The sequence below is a fragment of the Cynocephalus volans genome, chromosome 10, assembly GCF_027409185.1.
Source record: "Cynocephalus volans isolate mCynVol1 chromosome 10, mCynVol1.pri, whole genome shotgun sequence".
In the NCBI taxonomy this organism is placed as follows: domain Eukaryota; kingdom Metazoa; phylum Chordata; class Mammalia; order Dermoptera; family Cynocephalidae; genus Cynocephalus; species Cynocephalus volans.
In genome coordinates, this window is record NC_084469.1 from 38,637,238 (window position 1) to 38,659,665 (window position 22,428).

Sequence of the window (22,428 nt, forward strand, 5' to 3'; positions counted from 1 at the left end):
TGTCTTTAAATCTTTTGGGGAGAGGGGTGTGGATCACAGAGGGCAGATGGCAGGCCTGGGCTTGAATCCTAACCTCTCCCACTTGCAGCTGTGTGACCTTGGGCAAGTTGCTTTTAACCTTTCTGTGCCATGGTTTTCTCATATGAAATTAGGACTAATGCTAGCACCGCCTCAGAGAGTTCATAGCACATACTGTTACAACTGTTGTTATGTACTAATACAGCAAGTTCTTCCCAGGTGCCAGGTGTTGGGCTAGAGCAATTTGCATATATTAGTCTCTCAATCATTTCAGTGACACTGTGTTTGGAGGAAATGATGACATCTAATTAATTTTGACATCAAAGTAGTACATTTGCTAAGAAAAAACTTACTTTGGCATGGGCCCAGAAAAAACATTAGATCCACTATCTATTTGACTAGGAATCATGTGCTTCATGCCTGGGTGGGGGAATCCCTGAGACCTTTTCAGGGGATCCTCAAGGTCAAATTATCTTAATAATCATACTAAGGTGTCACTTGCCTTTTGTACTATCATTCTTCCATGAGCATACAGCAGACTTCTCCAGAAGCTACGTGACATGATCGCACAATAAACTGGGTGCAGAATCAGATATGAGAACCTGCTGTCTTCTATTAGATCAGACTACTTAAAGAGATTCAGAGAAAAGTAAAGTGATACGACCTTTTTCTCTAAGTTATTTTTTGTTTTGCAAAATATAATTATTTTAGATAAAAACATGTTATTTATGCTAACATAATGGGTTTATTACTGTTAATTTTTCAATAAATTTTTTTTAATTTCTAAAATAATTTAGCCTCTAATACAGAAAATATTAATAGATAAGACACTGCCTACATAAACAAAAGATCTTCAGACCGCTCAATAATTTTTTTTAAATGTTGTATTTGTCTGTTTTTGTTGCTTATAATGAAATACTTGGAACTGGGTGATTTATGAGAAAATGAAATTTATTGCTTACAGTTTCTGAGGCTGGGAAGTCCAAAGTCCAAGGAACACATCTGGTGGTGGTGACCGTGACCTCTCATACTGCAAGATGGTGGAAGCACAGAGAGCAGAGAGACCAACTTCCTCATTTACTCTCCTTTTAAAGCCCCCAGAACCATGACCCTGACCACCATTATTAATCCGTTCACTACTACGTGGTCCTACAATCCAATCACCTCTTCAAAGCTCCGCCTTTCATAATAGGATTTCCCACCCTCTTAACAGTCACAGTGGGGGCCAAGTTTCTAATACATAAAACTTGAGGGACACGATTCAAGCTTCAGCGAGTTTAGGGGGACATTCCGTCTACTACAAATGTAAAGGGGTTCTAAGACCAAAATGTTCGAGAACTGCTGTTTCGAGTTAAGGGCAGTTCCTTCCTTAGTCTAATCTCTGTATTGGACAACCCAAGAACAGGTTTTCTGCTTCTGACTGGCTTCATGAGAGGAGCTTGTTGGAATTGAAGGGACTGATAGCTAATTTTTTCCACATTTTTATTTGTAGGATTCTAAAAGATTTGAAGGCATCGACACTGACTTTAAGGAACTTGCTTACGATGCTCAGAAAACCCCAAATGTAGTGGAAGCTACCAACAAATCAGGTCTTTATGAAAAACTGGAGGATGTTCAGAGCAGGTGACGGCTGGCTTCTCCCCTTTCTGTTTTGAGACCTTTACTTTATTTAACTGCCTGAGTGAATGAGAGAGCGAAGGTGTGTCCAGAGTGTGTGTCCCTTGCTTTTCCGGTACGTTAGGGCCACGTGGGGTATTAGTAGAGATGTTTATGCTGATGTAAACGTATCAGTGTGTGTGTTTTGCAAATATCCATAAGCATTTCTTGTGCTAATTTCTCATAGATTGCATAAATTTGCATTTAGGTAATGTATGTGTACCTCTGGGTCTGAGCATACATAATTAGGAAATTCTGTGTTCTGTGCCCTCAGATTGTGCCTGTGTGAGAAGGCCCTGGCAGAGTACCTCGATACCAAGAGGCTTGCCTTCCCTCGGTTTTACTTTCTCTCCTCTTCTGATCTGTTAGACATCCTTTCCAATGGCACAGCTCCGCAACAGGTAAGCGAGGGGTCCTTTAGAGAGGTCCAGGAAGACAGGAACTCCCAGCAGGAGAGAGCTTCAGGTTCCCGATTACACCTCCTCTCCTGGCAGTGTGTGTATTTCAGACCTGTGTTGCACCAGCATCATCACTAACCTCAGAGCATTCTTCATTCCCACCAGCATTGCTGCTCAGGGACCCTGCATCCCATCGGTGGCTCCTCCCTGAGGTAGAACTGGAGAAGCTTGGAAGATGGCAAATGTGGAGGAAGTTATCTTTTTACAGAGAATGCCTTTGATCTGATTCTGAAGAGAGACTCAGTAAATAGTGGTCAAAAGTGATCGCTACAATTTCCCTGGGGAGATAGGACTGGAAGTTGTGTTAACTGGACATTCAGGTGGTTTAGTGGAAAAAGCATATATGAGGAGTCCAAAATTTTTGGTTCTAGTCTCTGATTCTAGCCACTTATTAGCCATATAGTCTTTGGCATATCACTTCTTTGCAACGAACTTTCGTCATCTGTAAAATAGGAGAAGCCTATTGCATTATAAGGTCTTTTGAGTATTACAGTAACTAATTGAAGCACTGTTGGTATTTGGAGCTATAGACAGTAGTTCTCAAAGTTGAAAGTACATCAGAATCACCTAGAAGGCTTGTTAAAGTACAGATTCCTGGATCCCACTTCCAAAGTTTCTGATTCGGTGGGTCTGGGTGCAGCTGGAGAATTTACCCTTCTGAGAATTTTCCAAGTGATGCTGCTGGTCGGGGGACCATGCATTCAGAACCACTGCTGTTAACTGTAGAGCCAGTCTCAAAATGACTGATGAGGCGGAGGGACGATGTCTCTACTCTGCTCCCCCAGCTTTCTTCTCTTCTCACCCTGAGAAGAGTCCAAGATTTGTTTGTAGTTCATTTTTTTTTTCTTTAGACTAAGGGTACACAGTCAAAATACTGTTTGGAAGTTACTTGGGCGAGTTCTTTTCCCCCTTTCCATGTGATTTTGTTATTCATTTGAAGTATAGTTGGTGCATTCATTTCTCTTTGCTTTCAGTTTTAGGGTTTTTCCCATCCTTGTTGATTTGATTTTTTGAATATGTAAAACACTGATATGATTCCAAAAGTCAAACTATGAAGAAAGATATGTATATGTCACTCCTTCCCCTAGTCCTTCCATGTCATCACATCCTCCCTTCCATCCCCTGTAGGTAACCAATTCACTAGTTCCTGGTTTATCGTTCCTACTTTGCAAAAACTATTGTTCCTCTTTGCAAAACCAAGCAGATGCATATTTACATTCATGCATGTACATTTTCTTATTGCCCTTCTTTCTTACACATAACGTAGTAAACTATATATACTTGTTTACCCTTTTTTTTTTTTTTTTTTTTACTTAGCTATAAATCCTGGAAATCGCTCCATATCAATTCAGAAATATCTCCCTCATTTATTCTACATTTGCATCATACTCCATGGACTGATATACCATGGTTTGGCCATAGGTAGATTATAATATTTTGCAATTACAAGTAATGTGGCATTGAATAACCTTGACCTTTGTATTATTGGAGGTCTGTCTTCCATGTAAACTCCTAGAGGTGAGATTGTTGGGTCAAAGAGTAAATGGACATGTAGTCTTGTTAGATATTGCCAAGTCTCCCTCCACAGGAGTTGTACCCTTTTGCGTCACAACCGGCAATGGATGACAGCTTCTCCAACAGAGCAGAGCCAAGAGATGGCACCCATGCGTACGTTTCCCATCTTTGACATGCCTTTTCCAACTTATTGAAATCATGTTTTTGGCTTGTCAGTGAGAAGCAAGCACTAAAGAGAGATTATCCCCAATTTTTTTAATCCTTTTATTTTTATAGTTTGAAATATTCCCGAAGTAGCTCGGGCATGGTAGGGTTAAATTATCACATTAACATTCTGTTTTGTAACTATATTTTCATTAATTCCATGTGTAGAAGGGGTCAGATCACTGCCAGACTTTTTTTTATCTTCTATACACAATGTACTCATTCTTAAATACTTAATTTGATTTATTTCTCATTTGGTTTGAGTAAGTCTTTGGGTAGCTCCCCCTCATACCCTAAGGGATGAAGCATGGTAGGATAATTTCTGATTTTTTCTGTATCTGTGACTCTCTCTAGTTTCACATGTGAGCGATTAACAGTTAGGTTTAGAATTCATGGGTTACAGCAATTTCTCGTCCATCACTACAGATATCATTCTGCTGTTACAGAGACATCATCTGAGGCCTGCCTCCTTTTTTTTTCCTTTTTAACTTTCTACTAGCCTAATTTTTTTCTACCTGGATCCCTATAGACATCAAAATTTAAATTAAATTTTTAAAAATGTGTACATGTTAGATACTTGCTTTATTTTGCTGATTTTTTTCCTGACACACGATGAGGTTTTTCTTCCTATATAAAAACCAGAGCTTTCGTTATCTTAAAAAAGTTTTCTTCCAGTATGTTTTTAAATAATATTTCTATTCCATTTATCTTGGTTTTTTTTTTCCTTCGAGTTCATCATATTTCCATAAACTGAGATGCTATTTTCTTTGTTGCTATATACATTACCTTCTCTTTTATCATATTTTTATCTTTTAGTCCTCTTCTTTGGCATTCTTTGATGGTTTCTCAACTTTACGTACCATATTTAACTTTTAGAGTCAATTCAGCCCTTTAGTTTTGCTAGCATTAAACTATGTCATTCTTAGTTTCCTAACTTTATTTCTCTAACTCTGCCAAATCATCTTTCACCTTGTATTTTATAGAGTTCATTTTTCTTTCATTTGATTGAAAGCAAAACAAGGTAATGTTTTTCAAAATTATTTCCATTTTCTTTATTAAAGCTTTATAAAATATGTACATGCTCTTACTCTACCTCCTGAGTCCTGTTTTCTCCTTTCTTGAAGTTTCAGGATATTTTCATAGGTTCCATGTTGGGTTGTTTTGGTTTTTTTTAAATTCACTATAAGTTCTTGGGTAAAGAAAGATTCCTCTTATCATGGTCTCAATTCCATGTGGGTGGTATCATTTGAGTACTCTCACAGTTTATCTAAATACTCTTAGATTTTTCCTCACATCTCACAAGCTAGAACCTGGCTGTTCTACTTCTAGCATTACAACCCAGGGTACCAGCAGTCTGGGGCCCTTTGCATTTATTCAAAAAGCCCTACCAGATGGCAGCTTTTGTTGATTTTTTCTCAACCTGCAATTTTCTCCACCTCGGGACCACTGGGTGGTGGCTCATCCAGCATCCCTCCTAGCACTGCTACTGCAGGCATTTCTGTAAAGGACTTCTGCATCAGCAATTGCTGTGCCAAGGAGCAGGTTCCAACAACGGTGACTTCTTCCACAAGCCACCATCACCACTGCTCTTGATTCTCCAGACTGGGCTTTGTCAGCATTCTTCTGCCAGACCTTCCTCTGCTTATCTCCTGTCACACAGTAATGTTTTCTTAGGAAGAAGGTTTATGAATTAACTGTCATTGTTTTCTCCTATCTGATTCTAGCTTTAGTAGATCAAGCAGAAATTAATAAAATCATTGTGCCTTCATTGGTTTGTAGGTAATGCATGATTCCCACTAGTTTTATATTCCTTTGGCCGCTTCTATCCGATTCAGTTCATTCCCAGCCTTACATCACTATCATTACTACAAACTTCCTTCTAAATACTCGGTATCCACCACTCTGTCCTGTACGATGTCACATGGTAGGCTTCTAAACAGTTCTATTAAACACCTTCCTGGACACGTTCTCCAATCCTTTGTCGTGGTTTCCTTTCATAGGTTCAACGTCACCTATCCAAACTCTTTGACAACATGGCCAAGATGCAATTCCAACTAGATGCCAGTGGGAAACCAACCAAGATGAGTCTTGGTATGTACAGCAAAGAAGAAGAGTATGTGGCCTTCAGTGAACCCTGCGACTGCAGCGGGCAGGTAATGTAACAGTGCTTTTCATGCCTCAAGCCTTCCTTTCTCAAGCATCTGTATTCAAAAATGGTCAGCACCGGGCCAAGCCCGTGGCGCGCTCAGGAGAGTGCAGCACTGGGAGCGCAGCGACGCTCCCGCCGCCGGTTCGGATCTTATATAGGAATGGCCAGTGCACTCACTGGCTGAGTGCCGGTCACGAAAAAGACAAAAAAAAAAAAAAAAAATGGTCAGCACCAACTCTGGGGAGGGCCTGTTGGCCTGGGGCCAGAGCTGCTGTCCATGCCCAGGGACTGTCAGCTTCCCCTGACTTGAAGTGACGTTGGAGCAGCCTCTCATGCCCTGCTGTCCTCTCTCTGGGAAGGACACACGTCAACATTCATATGTCTTCCTTAACCAAAGACCTGTGCAGAGAGGAATAAAATGCACATAAACAACTACCTGAGTCAACGAGAAGAGGATTTTAAAATGATTAGCAGCACCAGGAGACTTTAACATAGCAACCCCGGGAGCATCCCTCAGGGGAATCTGAAACACTGATACCTTCCCCGGGAACAAATGTCCTTTGAAATCAACCACTTTTTGGAGATGTCCCCTCTCTGCACAAATACACCTCAGAGTCACTTCTTCCCACGGCCCTTTCCCTTGGAGTGCCAACTACCACCCTGCTCCGGGAACTACTACCGCCAAACCTCCCATATCCAATCCAAGGACCACAAAGCAGAGGACTATTCTCTCTTTCAACCTCCTTCCCAACCTTCAGCACTAAAGTATAAGCCCTTCCTTGTTCATATCCTAAGTGATCCAGCAAAGTACTGTCCCTAGCGGTTCTAATCTAGTCCAGGGTAACACCTGGACAAAAAATCTCCTGCCGTGTTGCACTTTTATCCAAATGTATCTGGAGAGTGATTCTAGTATCAGAAAATAATCAGAAGTTCTCAGTTAAAAGAGGCTGGCCCTGGGGTTAATTCAGAATGTGTTCTTTTTATAGACCCAGAAAGCGTTTAGTTGTACAATACAATCCTGGTTTTCTTCTCTGTATTGACCATGGAAAGACCATGTGAATCCACTGACATTTATACCTAGCTCAACTCAGATTTAGAATTCCTTGTATGAACACTGGGTGGCAGCCCGCCAGTGACTTAACCTACCACTCTGCCCTGCATGTTCCAAATGAGCACATCAGCCCTTTGCTAATTAAAGGGCTCACTCCTCACTGTTGTGGATTGCAAGAACAAGATGTCTCCCTGTGCTGCTGGCAGCCATTGGGGGCGGTACCTCGTGCCTGGACTCCACTTTCTTCACTCCGCGGGCTGAGTGGAGTAAGACGTGCGGTGTTGATCAAAGCTTCTTAGGCACCTGTGTCTAACCCAGACCTCTTCTTTCAGGTGGAAATATGGCTGAACCACGTGCTTGCTCACATGAAGGCTACCGTGAGGCACGAGATGACAGAAGGCGTGAGTGCCTATGAAGAAAAGCCCAGGGAGCAGTGGCTCTTTGACTACCCAGCTCAGGTATTCTCCCAACAGGACCTTCGAGGGCCCCCATCGGCCCTGGGCTCTCTTCTCAGCAGCCGCCTTCTGCCTTCGGGGTCTGCTAGTCAACCACTCACTGAGTGCTTCACAGTCAGGAGGAGCCTGAATGCCAGACAGCTGTGAGGGGTCAGCAAGGAGCAAGGGATTGACAGTCATGACTTAATTCAACCGTTACCTTGGAAAGTCAAGGGTGCTCTGTTTTTACCCTCATTGGCTGCAGTAGGGAGAAAATACAGACAATTTAACCCTTGGAACCAGCTCTGTGCTGAGCACAGAGACAGCAGCAGGGAGCAAGAGGTGGTAACCTGCCCTGCTGGAGCTTACAGGCTGGTGTGGAACTCAGTTGCTTGCACACATGACAGGTGTGATAATAGAGGGTTCAGAGTACTCTGAGAGCATGTAGCCAGCTGGTGGGGATTGGGGGCCACCTCCCTGAGGATATGATAGTTAAGCTGAGATTTGAAGTATGAGTTAGGAAGCTAAAAATGGAGGAAAAAAGCAGCCAGACATGGGGAAGAGTTTGGGCAAGGGCTCAGAAGCGAGGTAGAGCATGATGTGTCTGAGGAGCTGAGAGGAACCGAGTGTGGCTGAAGCAAGAGTAAGGGGGACAGGAGAAAGAGGCAGCAGATGGATTTCCAGAAGAGAAACTAGAAGCCGGTTCTTAAAGACGATGTTAAGGAATGTGACCTGAGTCTAAGATACATACCTGAATTCTTTTTTTTTTTTTTTAATTTTATTTTTTTATTTTTTTTAAATTTTATTTTGTCAATATACATTGTGGCTGATTATTGCTCCCCATCACCAAAACCTCCCTCCCTTCTCCCTCCCCCCCTCCCCCCCAACAATGTCCTTTCTGTTTGCTTGTCATATCAACTTCAAATAATTGTGATTGTTATATCTTCTTCCCCCCTGAATTCTTTATAGGTTTCTCAGGAGGGTAATGAGAGAGAGCAGACCTAATGAGAATTTTATTTTTTATTTATACTTTTTTATTGAAGCATCATTAACTATACATATTTTGGGAGTATAGTGTTGACTATCATTATTTATGTACAATATGTGATGATGAAATCAGTATTATTAGCATGTTCATTATTACAACTTGTAATTGCTGTTTATGTCCCGTACCCAATTTCTCCCTAACCACCCTCTCTTGCCCCTTTCCCAACCTCTGTAGCTATAGGCCTGTTCTCTCTGTTTGAAAGTTCACCGTATTATTGTAGTCTGTCTTTCTTTCTTTCTTTTCTTTCTTTCTTTCTCTCACTTATGAGCGAGGACATGTGGTATTTCTCTTTCTGTGCCTGGCTTATTTCACTTAACACAATTTTCTCTAAGTTCATCCATGTTGCTGCAAATGGCAGAATTTCATTCTTTCTTAGACTGAGTAGTATTCAGTTGTGTATACATACCACATTTTCCTTATCCAGTCGTCTGTTGGTGGACATTTAGGTTGGTTCCATGTCTTGGCTATTGTAAATAGAGCTGCAGTGAACATGGGAGTGCAGGTGTCCCTTTGACATGATTTCTATTCCGTTGGGTATATACCCAGCAGTGGGATTGCTGGATCGTATGGCCATTCTATCTCTAGTTGTTTGAGAAACCTCCACACTGTTTTCCATAATGGCTGTGCTATTTTACAGTCCTGCCAACAGTGTAGAAAAGTTCTCCTTTCTCCACGTCCTCGCCAGCATTTGTTGTTCTCAATCTTTTTAATAATGGCCAGTCTAACTGGGGAGACATGATATCTCAATGTGGTTTTGATTTCCATTTCCCTGGGGATTAGTGATGTTGAGCATTTTTTCATGTACATGTTGTCCATTCGTATGTCCTCCTTTGAGAGATGTCTATTCAGCTCCTTTGCCTATTTTTTAATGGGATTATTTGGGGTTTTTTGCTGTTGAGTCATTTAAGTTCTTTATATACTCTGGTTATTCCTCCTTGTCTGATGTGTGGATGGCAAACATTTTCCACCATTTTCTAGGTTTTCTTTCTGCTCTGTTGATTGTTTCCTTTGTCATACAGAAGATTTTTAGTTTGATATAATCCCATATGTTTATTTCTTTTGTTGCTTATGCTTTTGGGGTCTTATTCATAAAGTCCTTGCCCAGTCCTATATCTTGAAGTATTTCCCTTATGTTTTAGCAGTTTTATGGTTTCAGATCTTATGCTTAAGTCTTTAATCCATTTTGAGTTGATTTTGGAACAGGTCTAGTTTCATTCTTCTGCATATGAATATCCAGTTTTCCCAGCACAATTTATTGAAGAGGCAGTTCTTTCCCCACTGCATGTGCTTGTTGCCTTTGTCAAATATCAGATGGCTGTAAGTATGTGTGTTGATTTCTGAGTTCTCTATTCTGTTCCATTTGTCCAAGTGTTAGTTTTTATGCCAGTACCATGCTGTTTTGGTTACTATAACTCTGTAGTAAAATTTGAAGTCAGGCAGTGTTGTGTCTCTGGTTCTATTGTTTTTGCTCAAGATTGCTTTGGCTATATGTGGTCTTTTGTTGTTCTATATGAATGTTCGGATTGTCTTGTCTATTTCTGTGAAGACTGTCATTGGTATTTTGATGGGGATTGCACTGAGTTTGTAGATTGCTTTGGGTAGTGTGGACATTTTCACAATGTTAATTCTTCTAATCCAAAAGCAGAGAATGTCTTTCCACCTTTTTGTATCCTCTTTAATTTTTTTCAGTAGTGTTTTATAGTTCTTGTTGTAGAGATCTTTCAGCTCCTTGGTTAAATTGATTCCTGGGTATTTTAGTTTTTGGGTGACTATTGTGAATGGACTTGCTTTCTTGACTTCTTTTTCTGATAGTTCATTATTACAGTATAAAAATGCTACCAATCTTTGCAAGTTGATTTTGTATCCTGCAGCTTTACTGAAATTGTGTATCAGCTCTCAGAGGTTTTGGGTAGAGTCTTCAGGTTTTTCCATATATAGGATCACGTCATCTGCAAACACGGACAGTTTGTATTCATCTTTTCCAATCTGGATGCCCTTTATTTCTTTCTCTCACCTGATTGCTCTGGTTACTACTTTCAATACTAAATAAGAGTGGTGAGAGTAGGCATCCTAGTCTTACTCATGTTTTTAACAGAAAAGCTTTCAGCTTTTCCCCATTCAGGATGATATTGGTGATTGGTTTCTTGTATATGGCTTTCCTTCTATACCTAAGTTGCATCGCTTCTCAGCCTTTTGGCTAAGATCATGTGTAGTATACCTAAGTTGCTGTGAGCCTTTAGCATTAAGGGATGTTGAATTTTGTTGAATGCTTTTTCTACATCTATTAAGATAATCATGTAGTTTTTGTCCTTAATTTTGTTGATGTGGTGTATCACATTAATTATTGACTTGGATATGTTGAATCATCCTTGCCTCCTTGGGATGAATCCCACTTGATCACGATGTATAATTTTTTTATGTGTTGCTGTATTCTGATTGCTAATATTTTGTTGAGGATTCTTGCATCTATGTTCATCAGAGATATAGCTCTGTAGTGTTCTTTTTTGTTGTATCTTTCTCTGGTTTTGGTTTCAGGGTAATGCTGGCCTCATAGAATGGATTTGGGTGAGTGGGCTCTATTTCAATTTTTTGGAATAGTTTGAGGAGAACTGGTATTAATTCTCTTTAAATGTTTGTTGGAATTCAGCAGTAAGGCCATCAGTCCTGGACTTCTCTTTGTTAGGAGACTGTTGATTACTGCTTCAATGTCATTGCTTGTTATTGGTCTGTTCAGGTTTTGTATTTCTTCTTGATTTAGTCTTGGTAGTTTGTATGTGTCCAGAAATTTATCTGTTTCCTCCAGGTTTTCATATTTATTGGCATATAGTTGTTCATACTAGTCTCTACTGATTCTTTATATTTCCATGGTATCAGTTATAAGTCTCTTTTTTCATTTCTGATTTTTGTTATTTGGGTCTTCTCTTTTTTTTTTTTTTTTGGATTAACCTAGCTAATGGTTTATCTATTTTATTGATCTTTTCGAAAAACCAACTTTTTGTTTCATTGATCTTTTGTATCATTTTATGCCCTGTATTTCATTTAGTTCTGCTCTGATCTTTTTTCTGTCTACTACTTTTAGGATTGGATTGTTGTTTCTCTGGTTCTTTGAGGTATAGTGTGAGGTTGTTTATTTGAAATCTTTCTATTCTTTTCATGTAAGCATTTATTGCAATAAACTTCCCTCTTAGTACTGCTTTTGCATATCTCACAGGTTTTGGTATGACGTGTCTTTATTTTTCATTAGTTTCAAGAAATTTTTTGATTTCCTGTTTAATTTCTTCTTGGACCCATAGATCATTCAGGAGCCTTTTGTTTAATTTCCATGTACTTATATAGTTTCCACAGTTTTGCTTGTTATTGATTTCTGATTTTAATTAGTTGTGGTATGAAAAGATAACTTGAAATGCTTTTGATTTTCTAAAATTTGTTGAGACTTAATTTGTGACCTAACATGTGGTCTGTCCTGGAGAATGTTCCATGTGCTGATGAGAAGAGTGTATATTCTGTAGTTGTTGAAGGAAATGTTCTATAGATATCTGCCAGGTCCTGTTGGTCTAAGGTGTAGTTTAAATCCTATGTTTCTCTGCTGATTTGTTGTCTAGATCTATTCAATGCATGGGAGGGGTGTTCAGTTCCCCCCACTATTATCGTATTGGAGTCTGTCTCTTTCTTTAGGTCTAATAGTGTTTGCTTTACATATCTGGGTGCTCCAGTGTTGGGTGCATACATATTTATGACTGTTACATCTTCTTGCTGGATGTGATGTTGGAGGTAGGGTCCAAGGGGCCTAGCAGTCAGCCTCAACCCATCCAGTCCTCTTACCAGGTTCTTACCTGGAAAGAATTCATGGGCAGAGTCACAGTAGAAAGTAAGAACAAGTTTAATATAATAGATGAGAAACACGGGTTCCACACAGAGAGTGAGGCATAGCTCCAGAGACTGAGCAAAGCCCACACCAAGTTTAACACAAAAGTAAGTTTAGTACAGACATGAAGTCTAACACAAAAGCCAGAAAAACATACTTAACGTTCAGTACAAAGTGCAGGCTGGTTCAAGGCAATGAACGGCTGCTTGCTGAAAGTAAGCTAGATACAAAATAAAGTATATACACCGCAAGCAGCAAAGTGTGAGATGCTCCAGGAAGGTAAGCAGCAACAACCCCTTCAGCTGTGATTCAGCTTTTATAGTTTTTCTATCTATTCAATTAAGGGGGTGGTTCCCAGTAGTGTGCACCAGTGTTCTGTGCCCTCTATTGAGCATTCCCAGCCACTGGACTGTATAAGACAGCCCCCTGTTGTCTCACTTTCCTCATGTTGGTGCTGAAAATAGGTCTAACTGGCAACAGTAAATTTCCTCTGGGGGAGAGCTCAGAGGAGGGGGCCTGAGACCTCAGGGAGTGGCTGGAAACCTAGAGACGTGTCCTGAAACTCCAACCCAGGGAGACTGAGCACATTCTGTATCAGATAGATCCTTTTATCATTATATAGTAGGCCTTCTTTGTCTCCTTTTATGGTTTTTGGTTTAAACTCTATTTTATCTGATATAAGAATAGCTTACTCCTGCTCGTTTTGGGTTTCCATTTGTATGGTATATTTTTTCCATCCCTTCACTTTTAGTCTGTGTGAGTCTTTTCAGGTGAGATGAGTTTCTTGAAGACAGCATATGGTTGGATCTAGCTTTTTAATCCAATCTTTTGGATTTAATTTAAAATGTCTTTTGAACAGGGAGTTTAGTCCATTTACATTTAGGGTTGTTTGACAGGTATGTCTTACTCCTGGCATTTTATCACTTTTTGTTTAGAAGTTTTAAATGTCTTTTGTTCCTTTCTTCCCCTTTTATTGTACTTGATTGTTGGTTTTTGAGGTGGTAAGACTTAGTTTCTTTCTCTTTCTCAGTTGCATTTTTGTTTTACCAGTGGGTTTGTTCTTTCTTCTGTGTTTGTGATAGTGATTATTGTTTTTCAGATTCCAGATGCAGGACTCCCTTGAGAATTTATTCCAGGGCCTGTTGCATGGTGGTGAACTCCTGAAGTTTTTGTTTGTCTGGAAAATATACTGTCTCTCCCTCATTTCTGAAGGATAGGCTTGCTGAGTATAGTATTCTTCTCTGGCAATTTTTTTCTTTTAGTATTTTTAATATATCATCCCATTTTCTTCTAGCCTGTAGAGTTTCCGTTGAGAAGTCTGCTTTTAGTCTGATACGGGCTTCCTTATACGTGACTTAATGTTTTTCTCTTGCTGCTTTTTGAATTCTCTTCTTGTCTTTGAGCTTTGCCAGTTTGACTCTAACATGTCTTGGAGAGGATCTTTTTGGATGGAATCTGTTTGGGATCTTTGAGTTCTGTGGATCTGAAGGTCTGTATCTCTCCCTATACCTGGGAATTTTTCCATTATTATTGCATTAAATAGGTTTTCAATGCCTTTTCTTTTCTCTTCCCCTTCTGGAACACCCATGATTCAAATGTTTGTGTGCTTAAGGTGGTCTGCTACCTCTCTTAGGTTTTCTTCTTTTTTTAAATTTTTGTCCATCTGGGTTATTTCAAAAAGACCATCCTCAAGATCTGAAATTCCTTCTTCTACTTGCTCTAACCTGTTGCTTAATCTCCTAGTTGTGTTTTTTATTGCATTGAATGAATCCTTCAGTCCAGGAGTTCTGCTACATTCTTTTTTTTAAGGTATTAATCTCTTTGTAAATTTCCTCCTTCATATCCTGGATATTTTTTTCTCATTTCATTGTGTTCTCTGAGTTTTCTCTTCTCTCTTTGAGTTTTATTAAGATCATTGCTTAGAATTCCTTTTCAGTCATTTCAAGGGTTTCCTGCTCTATAGGGTCTGGTACTTGAGGCTTACCGTACTCCTTTGGTAGTGTAGTATTTTTTTTGTTTATTCATATTTCTAATATCTCTACATTGAAGTCTAGGCATCTGGTAGAGCAGTTGTTTCTTCTATTCCTCTGGAATGGGCTTTGAGGAGAAAGACTTCCTCCTCTTTTTGCAGGCTCTGCTGGTGACTCTCCTGTGTCAGTGCAGTGGGCTGTCTGCAGAGTGGTCTTGGCTGCTCCTGGGGCAGTGAGCCATCCTTGTGGCAGCAGTGGCTGTGGTGGGTTTGTGAAGCACTCTTGCCTTCTGTTCAGGCAGGTAGAAGGGATGCCCAATGCCTAATGATAATTTTTTAAAATGACAGTAGCTACGATATAGCACTCCTTCCTTCCCCTGGAAGGATATAGCACTCCTTCCTTCCTTCCTACTAGACCATTAGGTCTAGTACTAGTTCTGGTCTATGTGGGGGTTGCAGACATTTGGTAGACATTGAAGCCATAGGGGTAGATAAAATGGCCCTTGGAAAGTATGTGGAATGAGATGGGAGCATAGAACAAATCCTTGGGCGTAATTCAGAACCTGAGTAGACAAGAAGGAATTGGTGAAGCAAAGTGAAAAACGGTCTTTTGAGACAGAAAGAAAACCAGGAAACCAGAAAAGCTTTGATAGCAGATGAGAGGTCAGAAATGCCAAACACTTGTACAAGATCAAGCAAAATAAGGAAGATGAAGAATGTCCACGGATAAACTTGGTGAGGAGTAGGGAAGAGGCCACATTGCAGGGGGTCAAAGAGAGAGAAGGTAAGAAGTATTGGGACCATAAACCACAGGGAGAAACTTGGCTGTGAAGAGGGAAGAGAGATAAATGCACACTGAAGAGGTGAAGAGGCATTTTTTAACTGTGCAGTTGGCATATCCCAGCAAGGCCACCGATGCAGGAAGAACTTTTTCAATCCAATACAATATAAACACAAAGGTAAAAACAAACTAAGGAACGGTACTTTTTACTACAACAAGATTCTCTGTTTCACAGAAGGAATATTTCCCATCAGGATTCCTTGTTTAACTGTACTATAATTTTGAGACAAGGAAAGTCATTGCCTCCTGCCATTGCACTAGATATCATCTAGAGCAGTCTCCCAAACCAAATGATACAACAGATGAGCAATGTCTCTAAATTCTCCATCACGAATGATCAAAATTATGCATTCTCCATATAAAGTTTCCCAGCAAACAGAAGTATTTACTTAAATCAATTTTTCCACTTATTTATTTTAATCTATGAAACATGCAAATCATATTGACTGACTGAATTTCAGTGTTATTCATCTTGGCCTTCAAAAGTAGGCATTTTAAAGGGTTGTCTGGTTAGCTTAGTAGGTTAGAGTGTGGTGCTGGGAATACCACGGTCCAGGGCATGATACCTGTATTGGCCAACCACTGGAAAAAAAGTAGGTGTTTTAAGGTTATAGGTTTTAAAAAATTTAGCGAAAGTGTTGTGGACAAGCAAATGTCTGCCACAGATGATCTGCAGTGACCCACTAAATTAAAATACTGGAACCACAAAAGTTTCCAGAAGAACAAAGATTGAGTGTCCTTGAGATGCTCAGTCAACATATTGTTATCCTCCCAAGCACGGGAAAGATGCTGTGTCTGGGAAGTTAAAACTGCATGATCTAGCAGTTTCTAGAAGCCATCGACATTGACCAGAATCAGTCTTTGGTTGTTCTCAACCAAATGATACATTTTTCAAGAGCAGAAAGTGCTTTCCCCACATGTGTTGTAACTACTTCACATCTCTAAGGATTTTGAGCTATGGTTCACTTAGTCCATGCTGGTGGAAGAGGGAAGTTAGGGGCTTATGTCACCCACACAATTAGATCCTGAGCCCTGGCTGTGTGATGAGTGGGCTGATTGGAAACAGCCATGGTAACAGCTTTACTAAGTGACTCTTGGTTTCACAGGTGGCCTTGACCTGCACTCAGATCTGGTGGACAACAGAAGTGGGCATTGCATTCACCAGGCTGGAGGAGGGCTACGACCATGCCATGAAGGATTATTATAAGAAGCAAGTGGCCCAGCTCAAAACCCTCATCACCATGCTGATCGGCCAACTCTCTAGTGGGGATCGGCAGAAGATCATGACCATATGCACCATCGATGTGCATGCCCGGGATGTGGTGGCCAAGATGATTGCTCAGAAGGTGGGTCCCAAACATCTAGGGGCTTCCCTGTTTGTGAACAGCTGCATCATGGAAGTAGCTCACAAAACATAGAAGCCTCAGGCTCTGCCCAGCACTGGCCAAACAACTGGGGGAGGGACAGAGCAGCTTGTGCTTTCTATGCTGTGGTGGTCACAGCATGCTGCACTCTTTAGCAGCAGACAACACCCAACTCATCCAGACCCTTATGTGTCCTGTGGCCAAGGGGCCACCTACCACCTGTTGAACATTATGATTCATGCACCTACTCTGCCACTCTCTTTAGGTAGACAATGCCCAGGCATTCCTCTGGCTGTCTCAGCTGCGCCATCGTTGGGATGACGAGGCCAAGCACTGCTTTGCAAACATCTGTGATGCCCAGTTTCTGTATTCTTATGAGTACCTGGGAAATACTCCTCGCCTGGTGATCACTCCTTTGACTGACAGGTGAGCATTGGTGTCAGCCACTGACAACCCTACTGTTATCTGGTTCAAGACCTCCAGTGGCCATCCAGGTTCAAGATCACCATCACTTGCTATTTGTCCACAGAGCTGCAGGGGAAGTACCTATCAACACAGCAGATTGAAAATCAAATGGAAAGGATGTAGGGCAGAGCCTTTCTTGGAACAAACCCCAGAGCAAATGAATGACCCATGACTTTGGGAAGAATTGTGAGGCAATCATACACACCTGGGTTCTAACACCAGCTCTAACACAAACCAGCTGTTTGACTATGAAAAAAATTGACCTCATTTTTGGTTTCCTCGTCAGTGAAATAGAGGTAGTAACTCACACCTTACATGATTTTTGTAAGGATAAAAGACAGTAATGCTTGTCAAGAGTTTGGTATATAATAAGTGCTAAAAATTTATCCCTGTTATTATTTTCTTATCTATCAATTGCTCAATCAACTGGGACATTTATTTAGTACCTCTCACTCTGGGAATACACGGATATAAGCAAGGTAGTTTGAACCACTGAGGAGCTTACAATTTCTTAGGGAGACATATTCCCTGTCATTTATATTAATTCATGTATGAATGAATTCATGCTGGACTAGTCACTGGGAGTACTAAGATGACTAAAACATTTCCTGCCCTTAATCTTCAACTCTAGTGAGGAAAATAAGACATATGTAGAAAATAATTTAAATAGCACAAGGAGAAAAGGTGCAAGGACATAGTATAAAATAGGGTGCAAAGCCATACACTACACATTTGCATACAAGTGACTCAGTAGCAAACCCTCTGAGCACAGGAGTTCCCAGTCACTGCAGGAAGAAGACAACTGAGAAAGTTCGGGGAAGCCATGAAAATGGGAAAACTCAAGGTATGTTCCTGTAAGAGGGAGTGTAGACTCTTCACTTTGGGGGAGGTGGCTGGCCATAAAGGAGTCAGACTACAGCATGGGGAGAATATATTCCTTACCCAGTAAGTAGTAAAATGATAAAAACTACTTTATGAAGATTTATGTAACAGCAGAGCATGGGCAAAGGAGATAGAGGGCAGAGTAATAAGGTCATGGTCCATGTGAAAAATGATATTTTAATTCTGCTGAGGTTTCTGTAAATTCTGCTAAGAGTTCATGCCCTTTTCTTATGATTTCATTGAACACTAAATCTCCTCTTCTCCAAAAAGAGTTGGATATCTGAATGACTAGCTCACCGAAATAAATGACTTGTAGGTAATGAAGAGATTGTCATAAATTGTGAAGGTTAATATGACCAGATACAATCTGTGTTAACTTTTACTTAATTTTCTCTCTATTTTAAGTGATACCAAATCCTATATTCTGGTCAAGTCCTCATATATATTTCTGAATATCTGATAAATATTTCCAAATTATGTTGTAATTCCTGTGCTCATGGAAGGAATAGGACATAGGAAATCCAAAGTACTTGAAGATCCCAGCGTCATCTGTAGATTAATCCTTCATGGTTCACCTCCCCATGTTTTTCATTTCTTTAATTCATTTTCCTGCCCAGTCTCAAAAGCTCTCTCACCCTGAGCTGCACTCGCTCTGCTCTGCTTTTGCTCTGTGGAGGTCATGTCACTGTCTCCAGTGGTTTCCCGCTGCACATAGATTAAAATCTGAACTCTTCATCAGAGCCAGTAATTGCTGTCAACCACCCTGACGCCTCACTCCCTGTCCTACAACCAAATGGCCCCCTTTTGGTTCCTTGATCACTTCAAGTTCATTCCAGCTTAGAGCCTTCACGGTTCCCTCTACCTCAAATGCCCTTCTCCAGGCTCTCTGTCCACTGGCACCTTCTCGTTCTTTCCTTCTACTCTTAGTTCTGAGAGGCCTTCCTTGACCACTCTTTCTAGAAGACAGCCTCTCGCATCTCACATGTCGCATCACACACACATGCACGTACACATGCACACACACGTAGAGCAGATAACCCTGATATATCCCCCTGCTTATCTTCTTTCTCACATTTCCCCCATTTCTGAAATGGCCTTGCTTTTAGTCCCCTTTGAAATGTAAGCTCCTTGCAATCAGGGACCCCTGTCTGTCTTGTTTGCTGCTATGTCATTAGCACCTAGCAGGTGTTGAATTAATATTTGTCAAATGCATGAATGATGGTTGAAAACTGAAGATCCAGATTGTAAGGATAGACAGAATCAAGACAAGAAGTCGACTCGGGGAAGAATCTCTGCAGGGCTCTGTGTCTTGGCTTCTGAAAAGGAAAGAACAGCTACTCTATATTTGTTCTTAGCTGGAACCCACTCTCCTGCCTGACTCAGCTTAGGACAGCATGCAGATAACGCCTATTCAGAGAAAGACATAGAACTCTCTGCAGCTGGCAGCAGCAACTCTAGGAGACTTGGAGTCTTAAAGGTTTTACTTTGGCCCGGTCAGTTGGAGGGGCTCATCCAGTGTCGGTTAAGGAAAAGTTTTCCCACCTAAAGCTTCATTCAAACTGGACCCTCTCAAGTGTCTTTGTCTTTATGATGATTTTCAGCAAGACATGGATCGTTAGCAGGAGGGAAATCTGGTGCAGCATTTCCCACTGCAATGAGTTCTGCCTGCTTTGGAATATGAGCTAATAGTTTGGGAATTTATATCACTTGGAATAGAATCATGACACCATTATATATTCGAGAGATTTGATTAATGTCTGTCTCCCACTCTAGACTATATGCTCCGTGATAACATTGACCTTCATTCGCTCTCTGCTCTACTCCCAGGACCTAGCACCACATCCAGCATATAATAGACATTCAAGAAATACTCCTGGAGTGCAATGAAATGATTTTTTGAGACTGTGGATATGTACCCAGCTTCCCTGTGCCATTCAGAACATGTTCTTTCTTTTCACTGACATATCAGACATTATCATTCTGAATGATAAAAAGTACAAGACTTTTGTTTTCCCTGGGTCTTTGTACCTGCCTGGGAGTTTAAGGAGATAATCACCTTTTGGATTTAGCAGGCTCTAGTATGCTAATGCCTTATAGAGGAAAGGGTAAAATTTTGACAATGAATTATTTCTAAAATAGGAATTTATCACCTCTTCTGTGAAATGACGCAAATAAGAACTTGAAAGGAAGATTTGTTGCAAATAATGTTGAATTTTATATAGACCTTGACCTTGCTTTGCACTTTAGATGCTTTTCTGACAAAGTAATATGTAGTTGAATATTTGTATAGCAAATTCCATTTTCTCATTGACTTCCATTATTATCTTAAGAAATGTTTTGCCCAGAAAAAAAAAATTGTTCTCAATGTAGAAAATCACATTTTAAAGAGCATTCAACCTTTACTGGTGTGGAGCTTAAGTACATTTAATTCTCTCCTGCCAGAAGAATAATCAAATGGACAATTGATCCACACAACCTTTGCACATTCATTAAAAGCACACCCATATTACAGTACATCCCACTGATTAAGCTTTTTTCCTTGGAATTTCCCACTGCCTGGATAGGACTTGAATATAAAAGTAGGTACAATGGCTGAGCCATTGTCGCAGGACTTTGGCACAACACTAAGTTGAAGAACTAAATGGAAATGTTTTTGGGGGCTGAACAAAAGCAATTTTCATGAGCTGTTTCTTAACGTTTAGATATCTCCTTCCCTCAACTCCCCTTCCCTCACCTTCACACACAAACACCCCTTTCTGCCCTGTGCCGTGTTAAGTACTCTTTTAATCAACTGCTTATTAATTTTGAGTACCCCTTAATTTCTCAGGAACTATGCATGCAGTGAGATAGAATTGGTGCAAAGGTCTTTGAAGGTGATTTGCTGGACAAAGACACAACTAGCAAAAGTCAGACACTTTCTCTTAAAGGTTTTCTCATGTTTTATCAAAGAAAATTTAGACAACTTAGTAATCCATAAAAAAGAAAATAAGTCACTCAGAGATGACCCAGTGTTAATATTTAATGTTTCCTTCCACGTGTAGATTTTGACAGATGAAATTGAGATAGTATGCTGTATATGAAATATATATTGCACGTTTTACTTGACATTATATTGTGTGTATTCTTCTAAAACACTTTAATAGCTAAATTACAGTCTATTTACAAGTAGCCCATAACTTACATAACGTAACTGTATTATGGGGTATTTAAATTATATCTAAGCTTTTACTATTAAAAATAAAGCTGCATGAATTCACTTATACGTACGTTTTTGACCAAATTGCTTAGTATTTCCCCACCCATAATAGATTCCAGAAAGCAAGATCATTAAGTGATACACACTTTCAAATTCTTCTTGAAAAACATGTTCTTCCCACGCTCTCTTATGGTTTATGAAAATGTTCATCTCACAACACCCTGATCAGCATTAAGTATTAGTGTTATGATTTTTATTAATTTTATAAGTCAAAATTGTATCTCATTTGGATTTGGCGTCCTTAATTACTCATAGGCTTGAGCATTTTTATGTGTTTATTGTCTATTATATTTTCTTCTCCTGTGAATTGTTTATTACCATCATTGTGCATCGTTCCATGGGGTGTGCTTTTATTAGTTTTATGCTTAGAAAATCTCAGCTCATTTAATGTTCACCTATATTTTATTCTAGTTTAGTTTATTTTACTTTTTCCTTTAACCTTTTTTAATTCTTTGGGAAAATTTTTGACTATTCAGTAAAGTGAGTCAAAACTTTTTTTATCAAAACATTTTTAGTTACCAGTGACAGAAGCACAAATCCAATTAGACAGAAGAAAGGGCTTATCTCACACACCGGAGAAATTAGCCCAGCTTGCTGCAGCATCACCAGCTCCAGGGCCTGAACAGGGAGGGATCAGGGCTTAAACTCTCCCATGTATCATGGTTTTATTTGTTCTAAGTGTTAACTTCTTTCTTGCATAGGCTGTAAATATGGTCTTCATTCCCACGCCTTTATGACTCCTGATCCAGGCAGAAGAGAGACCTCTTTTGCAGCACATACAGCATATTCCTTGAAGGGACTCTGGTTGGTCCTGTTCAGATCACGTGCCCATCTCTGAACCAGTCATTGCAGCCAATGAGATCAAGTATTTTACCCACCCTGAGCCTTGTGCTCACCCCTGGCATAGTAGAAAATACGGATGCTCTGGGACTTACTACGGGGTTATGTTCCGATAAACCCATCGTAAGTTGAGAATATCATTAAGTTGAATGTACATTTAATACATCTACCTGTATATAATATAAGCTATGTAATCTGTAGGTTAGCCTAGCCTACCTCAAATGTGCTCAGGAAATTTATACTAGCCTATAACTGGACGAAATCATCTAACATAAAGCCTATTTTATAATAAAGTGTTGAATATGGCATGTAATTTTTAAATACTGTACTGAAAGTAAAAAACAGAGTGGCTGAATGCATACTCAATGTATATGGTTTCCACTGAACGTGTATTGTTTTCCCACGTTTGTAAA

General features: G+C 40.0%; 1 protein-coding gene across 1 annotated transcript in view; it reads left to right on the forward strand.

The window, feature by feature from the left end:
- DNAH9 (dynein axonemal heavy chain 9) overlaps positions 1–22,428 on the forward strand; it is a 372,221-nt gene that overhangs the window by 99,007 nt on the left and 250,786 nt on the right. The window contains exons 21-26 of the mRNA XM_063109557.1: positions 1,511–1,641; positions 1,949–2,075; positions 5,852–6,004; positions 7,384–7,509; positions 16,315–16,554; positions 16,838–16,998. Of these exons, the coding sequence (XP_062965627.1) occupies positions 1,511–1,641; positions 1,949–2,075; positions 5,852–6,004; positions 7,384–7,509; positions 16,315–16,554; positions 16,838–16,998 (938 nt within the window). The remainder of the gene's footprint in view (positions 1–1,510; positions 1,642–1,948; positions 2,076–5,851; positions 6,005–7,383; positions 7,510–16,314; positions 16,555–16,837; positions 16,999–22,428) is intronic.